The 18,875-nt window shown below is 59.8% G+C and overlaps 1 protein-coding gene across 3 annotated transcripts in view; it reads right to left on the bottom strand.

The window, feature by feature from the left end:
* Window positions 1–18,875, bottom strand: part of LDB1 (LIM domain binding 1) — a 46,536-nt gene that overhangs the window by 10,475 nt on the left and 17,186 nt on the right. For 2 of the 3 annotated variants that reach the window (XM_084634394.1, XM_084634393.1), the window contains exon 2: window positions 398–500. In XM_084634394.1, the coding sequence (XP_084490520.1) occupies window positions 398–500 (103 nt within the window). Of the gene's footprint in view, window positions 1–397; window positions 501–12,475; window positions 12,619–18,875 lie in introns of those variants that run through there. The other variant, XM_084634395.1, reaches the window with a different exon arrangement.

Raw genomic sequence — 18,875 nt, forward strand, 5'->3', positions numbered from 1 at the left:
TGGGGGCAAAGGGGGGTCGGACCTGCCCTGGCCACAGCTGCTTTACACCAGGATCTGGGAGCCAGGCAGGAGGGGGCTGGTGCATGGGTGCCTGTGGCTACCCCATTGCACTGTGGGGAGTAACCCACCCCAGCGCCACCCTGAGGCTGAGCCCCCTCAGCTCCCCCCAGAGCCCAGGGGAGTCAAGGACACCCCCAGGATCACTGGGTCTTCCATACCGTTCTTCCACCTTTCTCGGGGCTATTAACGCCCCTGGCTGCCGCCTGGCACCTCAGCCCACATGTCTCTAACCTTCCCAGCCCCGGCCACACCACACCCGCCCTGCCGCTTCGGGGCGGCCCACGCATGCAGGGGGACCGGCCCCCGCCGCTCCGTGCCCCGCGCAGCCGCCACTCACCCCACATCTCGATCCAGCATGGTGCCCGGGTGGAAAGGGGGGAAGGCGTTGCCGTTTGGGGGCTCCTTTGGCGAGTACAGCTTGAATGACTTAGAGGAACAGCCTGGCGGGAGAGACAGAGGCGTGGGGGGAGCAGGTCAGTGGGATGCGCAGCCCGCAGCGCTCGGCCCGTGACGGAGCGAGCAGCACGCATTGCAGCTGGGCCCCGGCAGGATCGGGCCCATCAGGCTAGGCACAGCCCCCCCACCCCCGCTGCAGGCGGTGCGGCTGGGAGGGGCCGAGGGACCTGAAGGAGCCCACTCTGTGCCGGGGGCCAAGGACACTGTCCCATGGCCCCGGGGTCTCCTCAGCTGGCCTCGGAGCCTGGGAGCTCACAGACCCAGCTGTGTTTGGGGGGGGGATAGCAGGGGGCTGCGGGTCGGGACTGAGGGGTGCCGGCATAGCTGGGGGGGGGGAATAGCAGGGGGCTGTGGGTCGGGACTGAGGGGCGCCAGCAGAGTTGGGGGGTGGGGGGGATAGCAGGGGGCAGTGGTTGGGATTTTAGTTCCCTGTCCAGTCCCCTCAAAGACCCTGCATCACAGCAACCGCAGAGGCCAGGCCAGGCCCGGCTCCCCACACCACACCAGGGTCACCGAGAGCCCAACTCAAGCTCAGGCTCTGGCCGGTCCCAAAGAACCAGCGCCCCCCACCCCCACCCAGAGGTGCATTCAATGCCGAGGGGCCAGGGGGGGGAGGCACAAGGGCCAGGATCCCACCCCGTCCCCTGGCTGCTCCGACAGGAATGTCAGCAATGCAGGGCAGCGTGGGGCACGCCTGCCCCTCCAGTCCCTCTCTGGCAGCAGGCGGGAGACAGACCAGCTGGGAGGGGAGGCGCGGCGGATCCTGCCCCAGAGCCGGCGGGTCTGCGGCCTGGCTGGGTGCACTGACGAGCCCTGGAAAACCAGCCCCGAGACTCCCAGCTCCATTATAAACACCTGGCACCGCCCCAGAGAGGCTCAGGGCATTCGTAGGCATCAGTGGGTCGCCGCTATCTCAGAGGGGTCTTTGCCTGTCCTGGGCCATGCTGGCTCCTCTGGTGGGCAGGGCAGTTCTGGGACGGACAAAGGGGCTGGGGGGTCCATGCAGGGTTTGTTGGTCTGGTTCAGGAGCTCGCGGGTTCCAGACACCGGGTCAGTAACCGCTTAACCACCCCCTGGCCCCGACTGATGAAAATCCTGTCCTTGCTCTTTGCTCAGTTTCCCTTGGTACCCGATACCTGGCTGAGGGGCTGCCACAGCTTTGCCCACATGGACTGGCCCAGCCAACACCCCCCGAGAGCTCTCAGGGCCCAATTCGACCCCAGGGGCTCACGTTCACAGAGATCCCTCTGCCCCCTCCAGCCACGGGCGCTGGGGGGTTGGGCTGGGCCCTCTGGCCATTCCCACTCTGATACCAGCACCCTCTGCCACCCGGCCGGGTCAGCAACCCCACAGGCCAGCTCCACCAACAACCCGGCCTCGTGCCCACTCAGCCAGGGCCAACCTGGCCTCGCGCAGCACCCCCAAGGCTTGGTCCTGGGGCCGGCCAGGCAGGCATCAAAACGGCACAGAGCTGGCAGCCCCATACCTACCTCCCCCCAGAATACACCCAGCCCTGCCCCCACCAGCACTGCACTCCTGCCAGCCGGAGCTAGGGCCCAGCCTGACCCTGCTCGGAGAGGAGCCGCTCCAAGACACCATCCCCGAGGGAGACCCTGTCTCCGAGAGCAGGGCCCTTGGCAGCAGGTCACCAATTGGGCCTCAGCCCCCAGCACCTTCTCTTGACCCCAGCCCTGCTGTGGCGAGGCTGGGGGGCACCGATCTGGCACTGGGCTGGGAGGCGCAGGCAGGGCCCCGTTTGCAGGTACTGGCTTCTCCTAGCTGCCCCCACCGGAGCGGACAGGAAAGGTGCCCAGCAGGAGGGGACGCTCTCTCCCAGGCCAAGGGGGGAGGCCCCCCAGGGGGCGTAGGGCCCAGCTGCCGGGGCGGCGGGTCCGACAGACCCAGGTAATTCATCCCGTCAGGGCCGAGCCCCAGCGGGATCCAGCCCCGGCCAGCGTGGGGAGTCTGAGATTCCAGCCCCACTGGGCCGCCTTGCCTGGATCGCGGGGTCAATGCCAGAGCAGTCTCTGCCCGGTGCCATTCCCGCAGCCCCAGTGGGACCCGATCCCCCAGCCCAGCGCCAGGCTTGGCACGCCGGCTCCCCTCGGAGCAGCTGGAGCCAAGGAGGCGCGTGATGTGGGGAGGGAATTCTCCCCAACCCCATCACTCCCATCCTTGGCTCCCTCTGCATGCCGCAAGCCGGTGACTCAGCCCCCCTCCCCTGGGCACAGGGCCAGCGGCACAGATGGGAACTGGGAGCAGCCAGGCAGACCGGGATGGGCTCAGCCCACGGACGGGCGACCTCCATCCGCATAGGATCATCCTGCCCCTGGAACCACCAGGGCCACAATCTCTATCGGGGCCGCTCCCAAGAACCCTCCTCACTGCCCCAACAACAAACAGCGGGGTTGTGAAAGCCTCGGGGAGCAGCAGGGGGGTGTCAGAGCTGCTGGAGTGACCAGGGCCCATCATGCTCCCCCCGTGTGAGATCAGCCGCTAACAAGCACCGCAGTCGCCTCTGACCACAAACGCCGAAGGAGAACGGCACCAGAGGGCGACGCAAAGACGGAGCTGCTCCAAACCGAGACGTCTCCTTGTCCCAGGGCTGCGCTGAGGTTGCGGCTGGTCAGCAAAGGAGCACGGAGCCCAAAATTCATGGACCAAAACAGGGGTTTTGGAAATTTGACGGGTTTATTTGCCATGGTGCCAAGCCGCCAAGGTCTCTGTACCCAAAAAATTCCAGTGACTTCTCACTGCTGGACGATATCACCACTAACATCTTCGTGGCAAGATTTTCCCCACTGTATTTCCCGGTCAACTATCCACGCTCCAATCATACACAGCTGCAGCCACAAGCGTCCATCCCACCCCGTTGGCCAAGCACCCCCTTAACACTGGTTACTGGAGGCCAAGCAACGCACAGAGCCACACGCCAGCGCCCGGGTCTCCAACCTGCTCCACTCCTGCATCTTCATCGCCTCCTAAACCCCCAGCTCTGTGTGTGCAGGAGAGAGAGACCCCCACGCCCCAATCACTCCGTCATCCTTACTGATGGCTCTCCTCTTCGGAAAGCCCCGGTCCACTGAAGCCCCTAGGCGCCGAGACCCACAGCGACGGTTCCCCAGTTTCACTACAGTTTCACTGTACGGTCCCCAGTTTCACTACAGAGCGGTGGATGCTAAAATAAAAGCATTTGGCCACCTCGTGGCATTCCCTCTCCTTGCAACAACAGCGCAGTTCCCGGCTGCTGCTGCCTGCGTCTGCAGAAGCACAGAAAGGATCGTGTCTGGATCAGGGCCCCGCCGTGCTGGACACACCTGAGGGAGCCGTGGCCTGAGGAGAAGCGCTCAGTGCAGGAGCTCAGCCTGGTCTGCTCCCAGGGACCCACTATCCAGTGACACGCCCCTTTCTCCTGCATTCGGTCCTTACGCCCATCGGAGGACGTGGCAGGAGACCGTAAACTCTTCCAGGCAGGGACCACGTTATCTTCCGTGCACGTGCAGGGTATTACAGTGGCACTTGCAAAGAATAGCAGTCCCGCGGGCTCCCATGCTGGCCGTCCCCAGGGGAGCTCTGAAGGCTGTGCGGACCAGGACGGCATGAGGGGCACTGCTTGGTTTCTCTGTATCCGGCTGGTCCGGGTAGCCTGTGGTAGCTTGGTAGCTGCCGCGAATATCCCGCAAGTTCTATGCACCTGCTCCGACAGTGGCCTTCGTGTCTGGGGAGCAGCCAGGGTCTGCACACGAGAGGCTTCTGGGTGCTACTGTAACACCAGTAATTAATCCCAATCCCGTGCTGTGAATGAAGTGACGCTGTCTGAGCAGCAGCACCCCAAAGGTGTTAGCTCAGCGGGGAAACCCACCAGGCAGGAGCTGTTCGTGGGTCCTCTCCAGGCCCTGGGGAGAGGGATGTTCAGGGATTGTCACGCACTGAGCTTCGAGCGAATGCCCGCGGCCGAGTAATACATGGGGCTAACGCTCTGTCCCTAAGCCACAGTCGTGGCCCCCGAGCATCCTGTGCGTGGGAGCGACACCCCAGGGGTCATTCCGGAAAGGGACAAAGCCCAGAGGAGGAGGGGTGGGAGAGAGTTTCAGTTTGGGGCTGGCTGGGAACATGGAGTGAAGTGCAGACAGGGTTGTCTGGCTCACTGCCCCCCAAAATGGACCCAGCTGACGGGTCCTGTTCTCTGCACCTACAAGCTCTGTTTTAGACCATGTTCCTGTCGTCTAATAAACCTCTGTTTTACTGGCTAGCTGAGAGTCACGTCTGACTGCGGAGTTGGGGTGCAGGACCCTCTGGCTTCCCCAGGACCCTGCCTGGCTTCATGGGGAGCAGTTCCAGAGCATCGCCCGGGGACTCCGTGACACCCCCCCACCGAGTAATCATGGCTCCTGGAAGTGGAATCGGAACTCTGCGCCCCAGATTCCGCTTGGTGTTGCTGAGCCCGGGCCGGGGCTCCTGGAGCAAACATCGCTGCTAGAGATGGAAGGGCTGGGTTGTTTAAGAAGTCCGTCCCCTCCCATTCTGCAGCCTGCCCTGTGCCCCGACACGCAGCTTCATCCAAACGCTCTGAGTCTCAGGGCTTCCAACACTGTCCCATCACGGTGCAGTAGGCAGGAGCGTACCGGGGAGCTCAGAGACACAGCTCCATCAAATCCAATCACCGAGAGCTCACAGCGAGGGGCTGAAGCTTCACCCCGATAGGAAGGCAGCTGTCCTTGAGGTGGCTCCTGGAGACTACATGTCCCAGCATGCAACACTCCACCCTGCTGCAAATAAGAACTGCTCGTCTCAAGGTGCAGCACGGTATGCTGGGATCTCCAGTCTCCATGTGCCTGGAGGGTGCCCACCTGGACCCCACCTGGGCTTGCGAGCAGGCTGGTGTTTCCAGCCCAGCCCTGGGAGGAGGTCCTATTGGGATCCAGGAAGTGGGTGGGCCACAGGACCTGGAAACCAAATAAGTACGGGAACAACTAATGAAATAACAGGGACAGGAGTGCCGTCAAAGGGGCTCTCTGCCTTTCCAGCCAGTCCTGAACGGTGCAGTCCACTAACACACTCAGGCAGGCCTGAGACCTGCTAGCCAGAGACCAATACACCAGACAAAGGGGGAGGAGAGGGAGTTCCAGGGTAATGCCTTGGTGATCAAGCCCAACCCCCCCAGCTGCCAGGGAAGGAGGAACATGCTGGGATTGCTACTGACAGGTGCCATCCTCGTACCTGTTCTGGGGCGTCCGTATCCAGCTGGTGGGGGTCTAATGAAGTCCACAGGCTCCCTGCTCTCTCATCTGCCCTATGCAGAGCCTCCTGACAGGGGGGAAGACGAGGTCTCCCTCGCGCCACCTCCCTGGCCTCAGGGTTATGGGTTCTGCTCCCCGACAACGCTCCAGCTGTCCCCCAGCAGCCACAGTGTAATTCTTGACAGCTTCCCTGCTGCCGCCCCCCAGGGGCTCAGAACAGCAGCAGGGAACTCGGCCGGAGTCTTGCTAATCTTGCCTTGATGCTCTGGGGAGATGTGCTGGTGGCAGACTCAGGAGGACAGCGCTGGGTCAGATCACCCAGGGAAGGCTTTCTTCACTGCCACAAAGGCAAAAACCTCTTTCCTGAAGAGGAAAGCTGCCCGCTGCCCGGAAGGTTTTCTCACTGGCTGCTGGCGAGGGCATTTTTCTAGTTTGTAAGAGCCCAGCAGCATTATTTTGGCAGCTCCATAGCTCCGTGTGGTGCTGAATGGTCAAAGGGACCCTGTCCCAAGCACCCTGGTTTGGAGAGGGCTCAGCGAGACACAGGGTGGAACAGGGAGTGAGAACTCTGAGACTGTTCAAGGGCGGGGAGTGTCTAACAGGGTTCTTGTGGCTACCGTTGGCCAAGACTTGGAGCATGGATCTTGTTAAAGAGATGGAAAGTTTAAAGGGATAAATAGGAGGTGAGTGGCTATTTCTTGGAAGCAGAGGAAATTAGTGAGGCCATGTCTGCTCTACAAAAGAATTCTTCCGTCGACCTCATTGCCTCTGCACCAGGGGTTGGGACAGCTTCACAACAGCGCTCGCACCCCCTAAGCGATGTGTCTGTGTTTATCTAGTGTTTAAATGTCAGACCAGGCCTGACTTACACTCCATTGACACAAGTGAGGGTCAATCTGGTTCAAAACGCAGGTTTCAGTCGGGGCTGGCACTGGTGGAACTCACGCCATCAGTTTTACGTCCGTTTGTTACCCCAGTGCAAATCCCTTCACGTAGCCCGGCCTGGAGGGAGCCCCCTCTCCATGGGTCTGAATGACCTACAGGGAGAAGGGGGACCTGACGTTCCAGGGATTTCTAAGGTGGAAAAGCCCCCAGCTTTCAGGTCGTCTTTATAGATGATAAAGAAGCAAAGTACCTCTGCAAACCCAACGGTGTATTTAACCCGACGACTGCGCAGCGAGGCACATAAAAGTCAGGAAAAGCAGACACACCCGTCCAGTACAGCTGTACTATGAGGAGCTCGTGCCGTAGCCGCGGGAGCGTTCCCGGTGCAGGGCACTGGCAGGCCCAAAGAGCTGGCCCCGGAAAGGCAGGAACAGGTGGGATACGCGTTAAAAAACTGACCCGTCCCTCCTTCAGCTGGGCATCCAGCTGTGGGATCCTCGCCCTGGGGGAAGCTGCTGGGACTTGTGGAGCATCCTGCCCCGGCCGAGAGGTGCCCAGAGCCCAGCGGGGATTTTCCCATCTCTCTCTCTCTCCCAGAGGGACTCACAAATAGACTGGCCTTATAAACACTGACTTCCATGACATGGGCTCTGTGGAGCAGGATTCCCAGAGATCCCAGGAGGGAGGTTGAGAAGCCCCAGGACAAAGCGTGAGCTGAAGACTGGGTTTTGTCTGTTATGTGCTTGTCTGGAAAAACAAACCTACTTAATGGAGACCGGGCATGGCAGCGAGGGCTTGTTACGCTGGGGAGAAGCCCTGCCAGGCTGCATATGGTGCAGAACGTGGGAACTTCGGTCAGCCCCGATCCCAGAGGAGACGAGGTGGCTTTCTGGTGCCCAGTGAAGAGGGGGAAAAGAGAGGCAGGGTGCCGCAGAGTGACTTCTGACCACGAGGGGGTGCTCCCGTATTCCAGGGATAAAGAAGGGAACTCGGAGGGTGAACAGGGACACATCCTGGTCTAAACGATCCGCTACTCTGATCTCCTGCACAACACCACACACTCCCCTCTCCTGAGTGACGGAATGACAAGCCCCTTGACAGAGAGAAAAACAGACACGTGGTCCATAAAGCTGAGCCCAGGGCCGGAAGCCAAGAACTTTGGAGTTTAATTCTGGCCTCTGCCAGGCATTCAGCGCATGGCCTTAATCAAGTCACTTCACCTCTGTGCGCCACTTTTCCCACCCGTACATGGGACGATACCAGTCTGCCCAGTGCACACGAGGGAAGCCAGCATCGCCAGCCCAGGAGTTCCAACCTGTGAGTCAGGCCACACAAAATCATGAGATTTCTTTCAAAAACAATGAATTTGCAGGGCTTTTCATTTGCTTTCTAGTTTCTGAGCCTTTACGGTCACACTCAGGTCACAGCTTCAGGATGTCCTCCGTTCCCACAAGGCCTAGAAATTTACTGTAACAAAAGCCAAAGTTTGCCCCGAATCTCCTGACTCCAAGAGCTGGGACTGAGAAAACCACCAAAAGTACCAGCCTCGGGATCAAATGAGGAAAGCTGACAACCACATGAAACTGACCCGCTCTGCAGGAGAGGCAGCAAAGTGACTCGCACAGAGCAAACAACCTAGAAAAAACAGCCAGAAGTCATTTGCTCCTCTACTCTCTCCACTCCAGGCCATGGTCTGTTGAACCGAGGACCCTAGGTTTGTCAAGTGCTTGGATTGGGAGAGGACACAGATCCAGGGAAGGGCAAGGGAGGAGAACAAAGATCAAACAGAAGAGGTTACAAATTTCCCACCCAGGCCCCAAATGCTGACTGGCGACAGCTGGCAGAGCAAAGAAAGTATCCCCAGCAGGGAGAGCCCGAATGTACGAACCCACAAGTCCAACGAGCAGGGCAGCTGCTGCTCTGGGTCCCAGAGAGACACCCACTGATACTACAGGCCCAAGTCACAACAAGCAGACATAGGCAATGAGTCAACCCAAATATTGTGGGTTTCCCCCCCACCCAATAGATCTGTAGAGCTTTCCATCTACCAAGTCCTGCACAAATATTAAGCAACCCTCACACCTCCCTGCGAGGGAGTTAAGGATCTTCACCGATCTGTAGGCACCTCTCACTTCATTGCTGCACACAGGAGAGATTCAGAATTTCCCAGCAACAGTGACTAGAACTCGGGACTTCCTACTCCAAAGGGACCCGGGACTCTCCTTCAGCTACCTGCGGTACTGGGCCCATGACACACAGCAAGGCAGGTGTCTCCGTGCAGCAGAGTGCAGTCGTGACACAGGCGCCCTAGCTGGGTCATTGTGATGTTATCCCCATCTCACAGGTGCAGACCAGATGCAGGGCAACTCCCCCAAGGACACACGCTCAGGGGCTGAACCCAGATCTCCCAGTCCATGGCCTGACCCACAAGACAGCCTGCCTCCCTCACTCCGAAGGGAAGACGACAGACCCGTATCCCTGGGGTTCACAAGCTGTGGATCCACACTGCATTTCTCCTCACCCCCATTATTTTAATTCCCAATACACAGAGGGCCCTGGAGGGAAGCCTCTGGGGGCTGCCTGTGTTATTAGCCGGGCTCTAGACCAAGCCCTTGCCTACATACAAACCTGAGCCAGTTTAAAACCAGACCTTTAATGAAACCGGTGCAAGCAGGTGTGTAAATCAAGGCCCCAACGGCTTTGGCCCCAATCCCACCACCGCACCCTGGGGGCACCTGCACAGGGCAACATCCTGGGTTCTGACTGCAGCTATGGGGGCTTAATCTAAAACAGGTTTTTCCCAGGAACGACCCCAACTACACAGAAAGACCCCCGTTTCTTCGGAGTGGGGGCAGATTATAAAATAGCTTCGCTATTTTAAATTGGAAAACTAGCTACAGCGCCCCAGGCTCAGCCCCATACGCAGGGCACAGTCCCCCGGTAGAGCGGGTATCAGAGACGGCACTTATTACACAGGACAGAGGAACAAACATCCCAGCTCCCAGTAGAAGGCGCGAGAAGACAACTTATAAGAATCTGACAGGGGAAGTAGCATGAACCAGGTTCGGGAGCCAGATCCCCACGCAACTCTCACTTACCGTGGGACCCTGGGCAAGTCACTTAATCTCCTGTGCCTCAGTTTCCCATAATCACCTCTTTGTCTGTCTAGGCTGGGAGCTCTGCGGGGTAGACTCTTGCTCTTACTGGGTCTGTCTACACTGAGTGCAAGCCCCGGGTTAGTAGAGCTCGGGGGAGCAGACCCTGGCTTTGTTAACCTAGGCCGTGAGCGGCTCCCCTCCTATGTAACCCCAGGTGTGGAATTGTTGAGACCAGGCCCCAGCGTCTACCCAGCGTTATGGGTGGTTGGACTTGTCCCTGCATATCCCAGACTTCCCAGTGTCCTCCCAAAACGGGGCTGCTCTGGCCCTTTGTGCGCGGGAACACTGCCAGAGGACAAAGGAAGTCGGCCCAGGGCATTGTGGGACACTTTCGGCGAACTCCCAGAGCACGGGTCCAGTGGGACTGTGTCTGCACTGCAAAGCAACAGGGCTTGAACCCTGGGTCCCGGCTTGACTCAGGGTCAGACTCTCCGCCCCCATGAGGCCCTGGGTCCGAGCCTGGGTTAGTGCAACTGGCGTCTAGGCGGAAGAGGGGTTAGGTTAGAGGCCGAGTTTGAACCCTGGGCTTACGCTGCAGTGTGGACGTGCCCACTGTGAGTAGGTACAGAGCCTTGCTCAGCTGGGGCCTCCACATGCTACTGTGAGAAGGAAGCCCCAGGTGGCATCCCAGGGAACACAGGCTCACCTCCCAGAAGGGTCATCTCCAACCTCCATTCATTTGCTACCAGTCGCGGGCCAATTGTTGGACTGGGGGTATGCCAGGAGAGACTGTCCGTGCCGCACCGCTCACGGGGAGCTTTCCCAAAGGGCGTGTTCTGCTATCAACATCACCCGTATTGCGGTACAGCCCCAGGGCCCCGGCCACGGACCATGACCTCAGCGGGCCGGGCACTGGACAGACACAGAGCAAACAATCCCTGCCCCAGGGACTTTACAGCTGAAGCTGTGCCAGACAACTGGCCAACAGCCTGTCCCAGCCTGAGACCACTGCTTAGCATGCTGGCCAGTCCTTTCCCATCGTTTTCTTCTCCTCTCCGGTCTGTCTGCATCCAGCCGGTCTCTCTGGTGGTTGGAGCAGGAACCATCCTTCGGGGTCCTGCTCCATGACTCCAGCACCCAGACACTATGGCTAACACAATCAATACAGAGTTGGAGGGCAGGCTGTTAGAGGCGTTAGGTAATGTGTTCGAACAGTCCAGTGAACGCCCCAACACGCGCTAGCTGGCAAGCCGGGGGGCGGGGGTTCACATTCAACTCCACCTACTTAGCATGTGTGCGATGCTACACAATCTGCTCCACACTGGAGAGTTACAACGCTAGCCAGAATGGGTCAGCTAGCACCCAGTGGGATTCACCCGGAGTCCCACTCCCCTGCCATAGTGCAGCAGGTCTTCCCACCCCGACAGCTGCTCCGTGGGGGTGCCCCGGGCGAGATTGTTCAAGGAGCCCCCTGGGTCTGCGGAACCGTATCGAGGGCTGTCACAACGGTACTCGGATAGAACGCCACCAGCCTAACGCTCCCACGCGTGTTCATTTCACAGCAACAGATGTAGGATTACTATAATTTGTACCATGGTAGCACCAATGAGCCCCCATCCCGGAGCAGAACCCTACTTGCTGAACAGCCATAGAACAAAAAGACAGTCCCTGCCCCAGAGAGCTTCCAGTGTAACCGGAGAGCAGGATTTCCAGCTCAGTACGGAGTTTCTGGGGCTTGGCCTACACCGCCGGTGGGTCGCCGCACACCCCTTCCAGCCCTGGCCACGAACAGCAGAAGCCTCATCCCACATCAGGTCAATGCTTTGTCTATTTATTGTCATTAATTTGTACGGTGGTCGTGCCTGGGCCTCCTGCCATGTCTGATCTAGCCACTGGTCCATCTAGTCTGGGATCCTGCCTCGGACAGTGGATGCTTCAGAACCGAGAGTGAAACCCCTCTAAGGGAGGCTGCTACACTAACATGGCTCTGGGGCCAACAGGTGGACGGCACGAATCCTGGACCCGGGGTTTATATCCCTGACACATTGTACTTCATTGAAAGTCACTAGTGGGATGAGTTTGGGGTTCTCAGTCTAGTCCCTGTGGACACTGGCCTGCCCTATTGCAACACCTGCCCCATCCCCGCTCACACATGGAGAATGGGGGAGCCCTCTACCAAAGGGGGGGGACAGCGGGGCCCTGGCAAAGCCACAGGGAGCGCGGGAGCGGAGTAGCAAAGGGGGCAGCCGGCCAGGAGGAAAGGGCCGGGAGGGGTACGGGTGTGGGATAGCAGCCGGGGGTACAGCAGATGGGGGCAGAGCGGGCCAGCCCTTGTCCCCACACCGGGCCGGGGGGCTGCTGTCAGTCCCTCTCCCCTGAGCCCTAAAATTCACTCCCGAATTTAAACCAGAAACACAAAGACGGGGGAGGGAGCCGTGGATGCCCCCCCCCGGCCCAGGCAGGGGGCTCAGCACAGAGAAACCCCAGACAACAGCCATTGTCCCGCCGCCAAACTTTGCAGAACTGACGGGGGGGGGGCGGGGAGGGGGGTCCCGGGGCCCAGGAACACGGAGCAGGTGGGGGCGTGCGGGGGGGTCCCCGGCACATGGACCCCCCCCGCCGACCTAGCGGCGGATCCGCGCCGCGGAGGGGTTCCCCGGTTCGGGGGGGGGCGCCCCCGGCCCCTTCTGCCCGGCTCGGGCCCCCCAAAGGCCGCACCCCCCCGCCCCGACTTACCCGGGAGAAGAGCCGGGCTCCCGCCGGGGGCGAGCCGAGGGACCGGGGAGACACGCAGCGCGCCCCGGCCCCGGGCCCATCGGCGGCCCAGGGGCCCGCGCCGCCGCCGCCGGGCTGCCCACGGGGGGCCGCGGGCGCGAGTGGGGCCGGCCGCGTGGGGCGCCGCGCCGAGCGGCCCCTTCCTTTGTTCGCGACCCTGCCCCGGAACAATGGCTGCGGCGCGGCTCGCCCGCCAGGCCCTCGGCGCGGGGATGGAGCCGCCCCCGAGCTCCGCACACGCAGCCCCAGCCCCGCCGCCGCCGCCCCGCCTCCCCCCGCGCCGCACGGGGAGACAAAGGGCAGAGCCCGCCCCGGGGCGGGGGCCCCCCCGGGCTCGGACCCGCCCCGACGCACCCTCGCCGCCGGGGCGCAGCGGGGGGCTCCTGCCGGGCGGCTCCTGCCGGGCGGGTGCGGCACGGCCCCGGGGCAGGCGGCTGGCTTACCGCCCCCCCCGCCGCACCGAAAAAAAATCACAAGGGTTTTCCAAAATCCGGCACGCGCGGGGGGGTTACCAGTCCCGAGCCGCGGGGCAGCGCAACTCGCAGGGCTGGCACCTTCCTTGCTCGCTTCTCTTTCAAGGCCCGCGGAGGGTCTCCCCCAAGTCCCCTGCCTCCAGGAGCTCGGGCTTTCAGCCGCACGCAGACTTGGCGGGGTTCCGGCCTGGGAGCCACGGCTCCTGCTGAACTCGGGCAGGGGCCGGGGCCAGCCAGGGCTCAGACTGGGAAATTCCAAGGATTCTCTGTTTCGGGTAGCCCTGGTGATGTGCCAGGTGCTTCCCCTCCAGGTGGAAATAAGCTGCCCTGTCATACCGCTGAGCCTGCATCCCCCGGGGCCAGGGAGTGGCACCCACGTAAGGGTATCTGTTTAAATTGGTACAAAACCAGTTTGCTGCCCAGCCCGAAGGGGAGAGGAGCAGGGAGCTGGCCGGGCATAACTAGAATCACAGGGAAAGTGAGCTGTAGCTCACGAAAGCTGATGCTCAAATAAATGGGTTAGTCTCTAAGGTGCCACAAGTCCTCCTTTTCTTTTTGCGAATACAGACTAACACGGCTGCTACTCTGAAACAGGGAAAGTGGGTCTTCAGGAGGAGAAGGCAGGAGCCTGGTGTACGGGCCCAGGGAGGGCACACCATGCATAGGGGGCTGCATGAAAGGAGGGTCTGGCTTCATGGCTCGCGCCCATCGCCCCTCAACTGCTATAAAACCAGAGCAGTCGCATTTAAATAAATAAATAAAGTAAGGGCTTTCAGAGGCTTTTCTGAGATGCGGTGGTTTGGGAATTGAATAGAAAAGGCCTTGAGAAAATAACAATCAATCTGATCACATACTAACCGGCACATGCTGCCTGGAGCTCTGGGACAAAGCTGGTGCCAAGGCTGATGGAAGGATCGGGGTGGGAGAGGAGTAGCCCCTTTAATCTGTGGATTTTTAACACGGGAGGGGCCTGGGCTGTGAAATTCAGAGCCGGACTCCCCCAGGCGCAGGGATGTCTAGGCCAGGTGGTTATAACAAGAGTGACAAGCCGAGAGCAAGCTTGGGCTCCCCACCTTGTGCAGGCCCATGGGCCCGACCCATTGCTGTTGGTCCCTGGAAGACCCACTCATGAACCTGAATTTCCTGCTCTGTGCAGGAGCTCAGATGAGTGGACCATGCTGATCCCTTCCCCTCTCCATCCTGCTCCTGCAGCTGCCTCCACTTCTGTCCCGCTCCACACACCAAGAGGGGCAGGAGCGGCTGGGCTGCAGAGATGCAGCGCTAGGAAAGAGCAGTCTCCAAAGGAACCGCCCCGTTCACTTCCTAACCCTATTTTGTGTTAGCCAAGTCAGTTTGGTTGCACGTGGCAGTTTTACACGGTTAGAAGCAGCTGCCATTTTGTGAGGCAGGGCAGATGTGGTATAATCCAGAGGAGACGCACACACTATGCTCTCTCCTGGAGACTTGGCTTTTGTTCTCTCTTCTTTTCCCCTCAACTAAATGGAAGAGTCATTCATAGCGGGCTGCTCTGGAAAACAAACAGACACAGCCAGCCCCTGGGCATTTAAAAAAAAATCAACTCCGGCACTAAAAATCATAATATTAGCTTAGAAATCATTATTTTAGAAGTAACGTGTTTTGCGTCTTTTCTTTGCCTTTGAGGTTCTGAGCATTTAGGGGTCTTTATTACAAGCTCTTCTCTGCAACCATGAGGGCTAGGAACTTACTTCTAAAAAAGGACAACTAAGGTTCTCACATCACAACATGACTCCTCATTTCTCTGGGTGTTTGCACTAAGCAGGGACACCGGCTGCATGAAGTGGCCAGTGGTCTCGTTTGTCCTTGCACCATATAACCCCTCCCCGCAGCAAACCTGTTTCTGACAAAGCCGCCATCACACCCAGCACACCTGCCAAGCATAGCTACGCTGGGGTATTCTGGGGCACCTCTCCCATCGCGCCCTGTGCAGGAGCGGGGCCAAGCACTGAATGGAGAGAGGGAGCGAGGAACGGGGACGGGGGACAGAAATGCAGCAACTAAATGCATCTAGCTGCCTGCACATATTAAAGAGAAGCCACTGTCCATGGTAACAGAGCTCAGGACCCCCGCACCGTGCGCGGCAGCCAACTGATACAACCCAGGCCTGGGAACTGCTGCTCCGGGGCGATAAGAGACTCCCGCCCCCGCGGTGACATGCCTGCAGCCGGGCTGGGCGAGGCAGGGGAGCGAGTCAGTGTGGTGAAGACAGCTGCACACTAAGCGCAGCTGGCCAGGAAAGGGTGGTGGGTTCTTCCCCCCATAGAAAATTATAATTCTTTTATTAGTTCATTTTTTGTCTTAGATTTTTTCAGGTTTTCATCAGAAAACTGCATCTTTTCCTGCTTTCCGCAACCAGAAACCACCGTCTTTTCCAATTTGAAATTTTATAAAGTTGGTTTTCAGTTTCTAAAACCCCAAATATTTCCAGTTTCTTGCAAACATCCCCCTCCCCCCCCCCTTTTTTTTTTTTTTTTTTTTTTTTGCAATGGGAGTTTTCATGAAAATCTCCATTTGGTCAAGAAGCCAATTTTGTTTCAAAAACAAACATTTGAAGGGAAATTTTTCAGCCACCCCAGTGCTCGGCTGGGTCATGATGCCGGGGATGGGGCTCAGCGAACGGGAGCTCTGCGTGCAGTACCGTATTCTGGCGCGTGGTACCATGAGACCCCATCCCGGGCTCTCAGCCTCGCCCAGGGCCATGCCGAGCCAGGCGGTTTACAGTCTAGAAGGCCAGGTCCCTGCCCCACGGAGCTGGCAGCCCAGACGGGTGAGGTGTGGGCAGGACAACATGCCATCCCTGGGGTTGAGCATGTGTTTTGCTAACGTCACATGTACTGCTCTGAGTCTCTCCCACCCCCAGCTCCCCACATCTGTACTGCTGCTACTTCGCGGAGGGGGGATGCCAGCACAGCGGGAGGCTGTTAACACATCTGTCTGTCTGTCTACGGTACTTCAGGCACGCCCATCACTGCAGCGTTGTCCCCGTCGTGCAATGCAGGTGGTAGGAGACAGCAACCCTCCAGTGGAAAGCACGCGCACAAACAAACCCCCTATCGCACACCAACAATCCTGCTGTTGCACACACACGCCCTGATGTTATCAGCTTCACCCGGCTCCATGTGTTATGTCAGGGCCACCAGCTGGGCTGACACCAAGGCCCTCCGGACCGGAAACATGAGTCTGCATAGCCGGAGATCCACGCCTGGGGCCAGAACACCCCCCATGCTCAACCCTCTGACCCCACCATCCTTCTGAACTGTGGGCAATAGGGTCCCTCCTCCCCCGAGAGGCTGGGGCGGCAGCATCGGGGCGCCGTGTCCTTCCAGGAACGGTAACGGGTGCCATTCCCGTAGGAAGCAAATGGGGTCCCTTCTCTTCCGCAGGGAGGCAGCAGTGAGGGACCCCAGTACTTACACCACGGGGCGGTGGGTGTGGGGCAGGCTCCCTCTCTACACCTTTCCCAGGAGCTATCATGTTTTATTCAGCCCCCCCGCCAACAATATCTTCCCCCTTCACCTAGGCCTGCACGTGGGTATGCGGTCCTGTGCCACACACGCGTGCGAGCACACACAGACACACGCGCCAGCATGCTGCGGCACCTCACACTTCTCTGTCCACTCATGTTCCTCCCCGCCCTGAGGCAGGTGCAGAACACCACGTGATCCCATGCGTGCGGACGCAGCTCCGACACGCTGCCCCGGCAAGTAACACATCTCTGCTGTGGTACCCACAGGAGACGCACGGCTCAGCCCACGGTGCAGGCTGGGGTGCTCGATGCATCCTCACCATCCTGTCTCTGGCTGCGCTGCAATTAACCCCCCGTGGCCAGCCAGGCCAGCTGACTTGAGTTCGCAGGGATTGGGCAGTGGGGCTGCCATGGTGGTTTCATGGCAGTGTAGACGTAGCCACAAGCCCCACTCCCACAAAGCCAGTGAGACTCCTCACATGGGGTCAGGGCCCCAAGGTCAGCCGCGACAGGGCTAACCCCTCTCCTAGGGGCCATCCAGGACCACCCCTCTGGCACAGCCACCCCGTAACCATCCCACAGAGCCCCAGGTGGGGGAAACCCCATGCCGAGCCTTCCCGCGCTGGAGCAAGCCAATAAGCAGAGTCAGCATGGGGAACTCCCTGCAAGGGGCTGGAGCATGCCATCTTCCAGCAGACCTCAGCCAGGGCAGGGGGGACCCATGTGGCCCTGCCCTCACCCTGCTGGTCCCCCCCTTTGGGAAGCTGGCAGCCCCCGCATGCCCGTGCTCCTAGGCTGTGCCTGGTCTTCTGTGCCCTCCCTACACGCCGGGCATGGCCAGCCACCGTCTACCTGGTGCACAGCATATAGATCAGGATGATCTATAGCTCGCCAGGCCCCCTGCAGGCAACTCAAGGCTCTGCCGCTCAGACCAGCTGCCTCTGCGTGCACCGGTGTGTGTGCACGTGGAAGTGCACACGTGTGTAAAACCACACACTGCCACCAACAGACCAAAAGGGCTGTTACACGTAAATCAGGTCTGCTGCAGCGCCCACGCACCAAGCAACCGACGGGCCTGGGCACCGAAAGCTACAGAAATGCAGCACGGCCCAGCAGACAAAGCACTAGCCTGCGGCTCAAGAGATCTGGCTGCTGTTCCTGACTTTGCCACCGCCCTGCTGGGTGACCCTGGCCAAGTCGCTTCCCCGCTCTGTGCCTCAGTTTCCCCTCTGTCCCCACCCTTTGTCTACGTTGCCTATTTAGCTAGCAAGCTTCTTAGGGCAGGGCCTGTCTCTCTCTATCTCTGCATCTGTGCGATGCCCAGCACACTGGGGCCCTGATCTTCACAGCTACACACTTCCACAGCACACATACATAGTAACAACAATGGGTAGGGGAAGGCAGATAAGTATTCGAACACGTTCAGATGGTGCCTGAAATGAAATGTGTGTCTGTTCATCCTCCTGTGTTTAAATGCTCTTTGTGCTAAGTGGGGATGCCGACGCAGACACCTGAGCTCACCCGCAGCTTGGCTGCTGTTGTATTTTCAAATACTGCAAAATTGGGCAATTTTCCCCCTTATAAGATCCAGCAGGGCACCAGATATTCCAGCGCCCGCGTGACAGTCACAGGGCGCAGAGACGTGCACGGCCCACGCATGAGTGTTTGCACATCGAACGCTTGAAGGCCGGTACCCCAGGACACCCAGAGGGAGGACATCCCTGTGATTCCCCCAAAGACTCAGCCGGCGGCTCACGTGGTCCTGCCCTGCTCTGACGACAGCGGGTCCACGTGGCTGCAGCAGCCCCAGCTGTTTATGGTTACCACGGAGTTAATAATTAAATAGGTGCTGGCTGGAGAGGGAAGGCTGGGATGCAGCTGGGGAGGGGCAGGTCCATTCCCTCCCTCCTGAGGCGTTGGGGCCCCTTCTTGCATTTACGGGGTGCAGCCCAGCAGGGCCCCTTCACCCTGAATCCCCACATCTCTGGGGTCCTGATCCTATTTCTGTCTGCTGTCCCCCAGGTGCCTCCACAAACTGGCTCTGCCCCGTGTGTTCTGGGTGTGCGGGGGAGGGGAGAAGGATCTCTGAGCCGCTCGGCAGTGCGGGGGGCTTATGGCTACTGAGCAGCCCAAGTGGCACCCAGGCCCCATGCTGCAGGCAGGGTCTTGGGCTGTGAGACAGGCAGCAGCTGGCAGGGGCCTGTCGCATGCGCCGGCCCAGGGCAGGCCCAATGGAACACGTCAGGTGGGAAATCAGAGGCACCGAGGGTGGCTGGGGGGACTTCCGCCTGTTTCCAATCCCAAGGCCAGGGTGTAACAGCCCTGGGAAGCGAATGCCTCTGCGAATCTCCACCGCTCCCTAGCCCTGTCCCAGAAGGGCCCT

This window comes from Lepidochelys olivacea (genome assembly GCF_965140295.1).
Source record: "Lepidochelys olivacea isolate rLepOli2 genome assembly, chromosome: 7".
NCBI lineage: Eukaryota > Metazoa > Chordata > Testudines > Cheloniidae > Lepidochelys > Lepidochelys olivacea.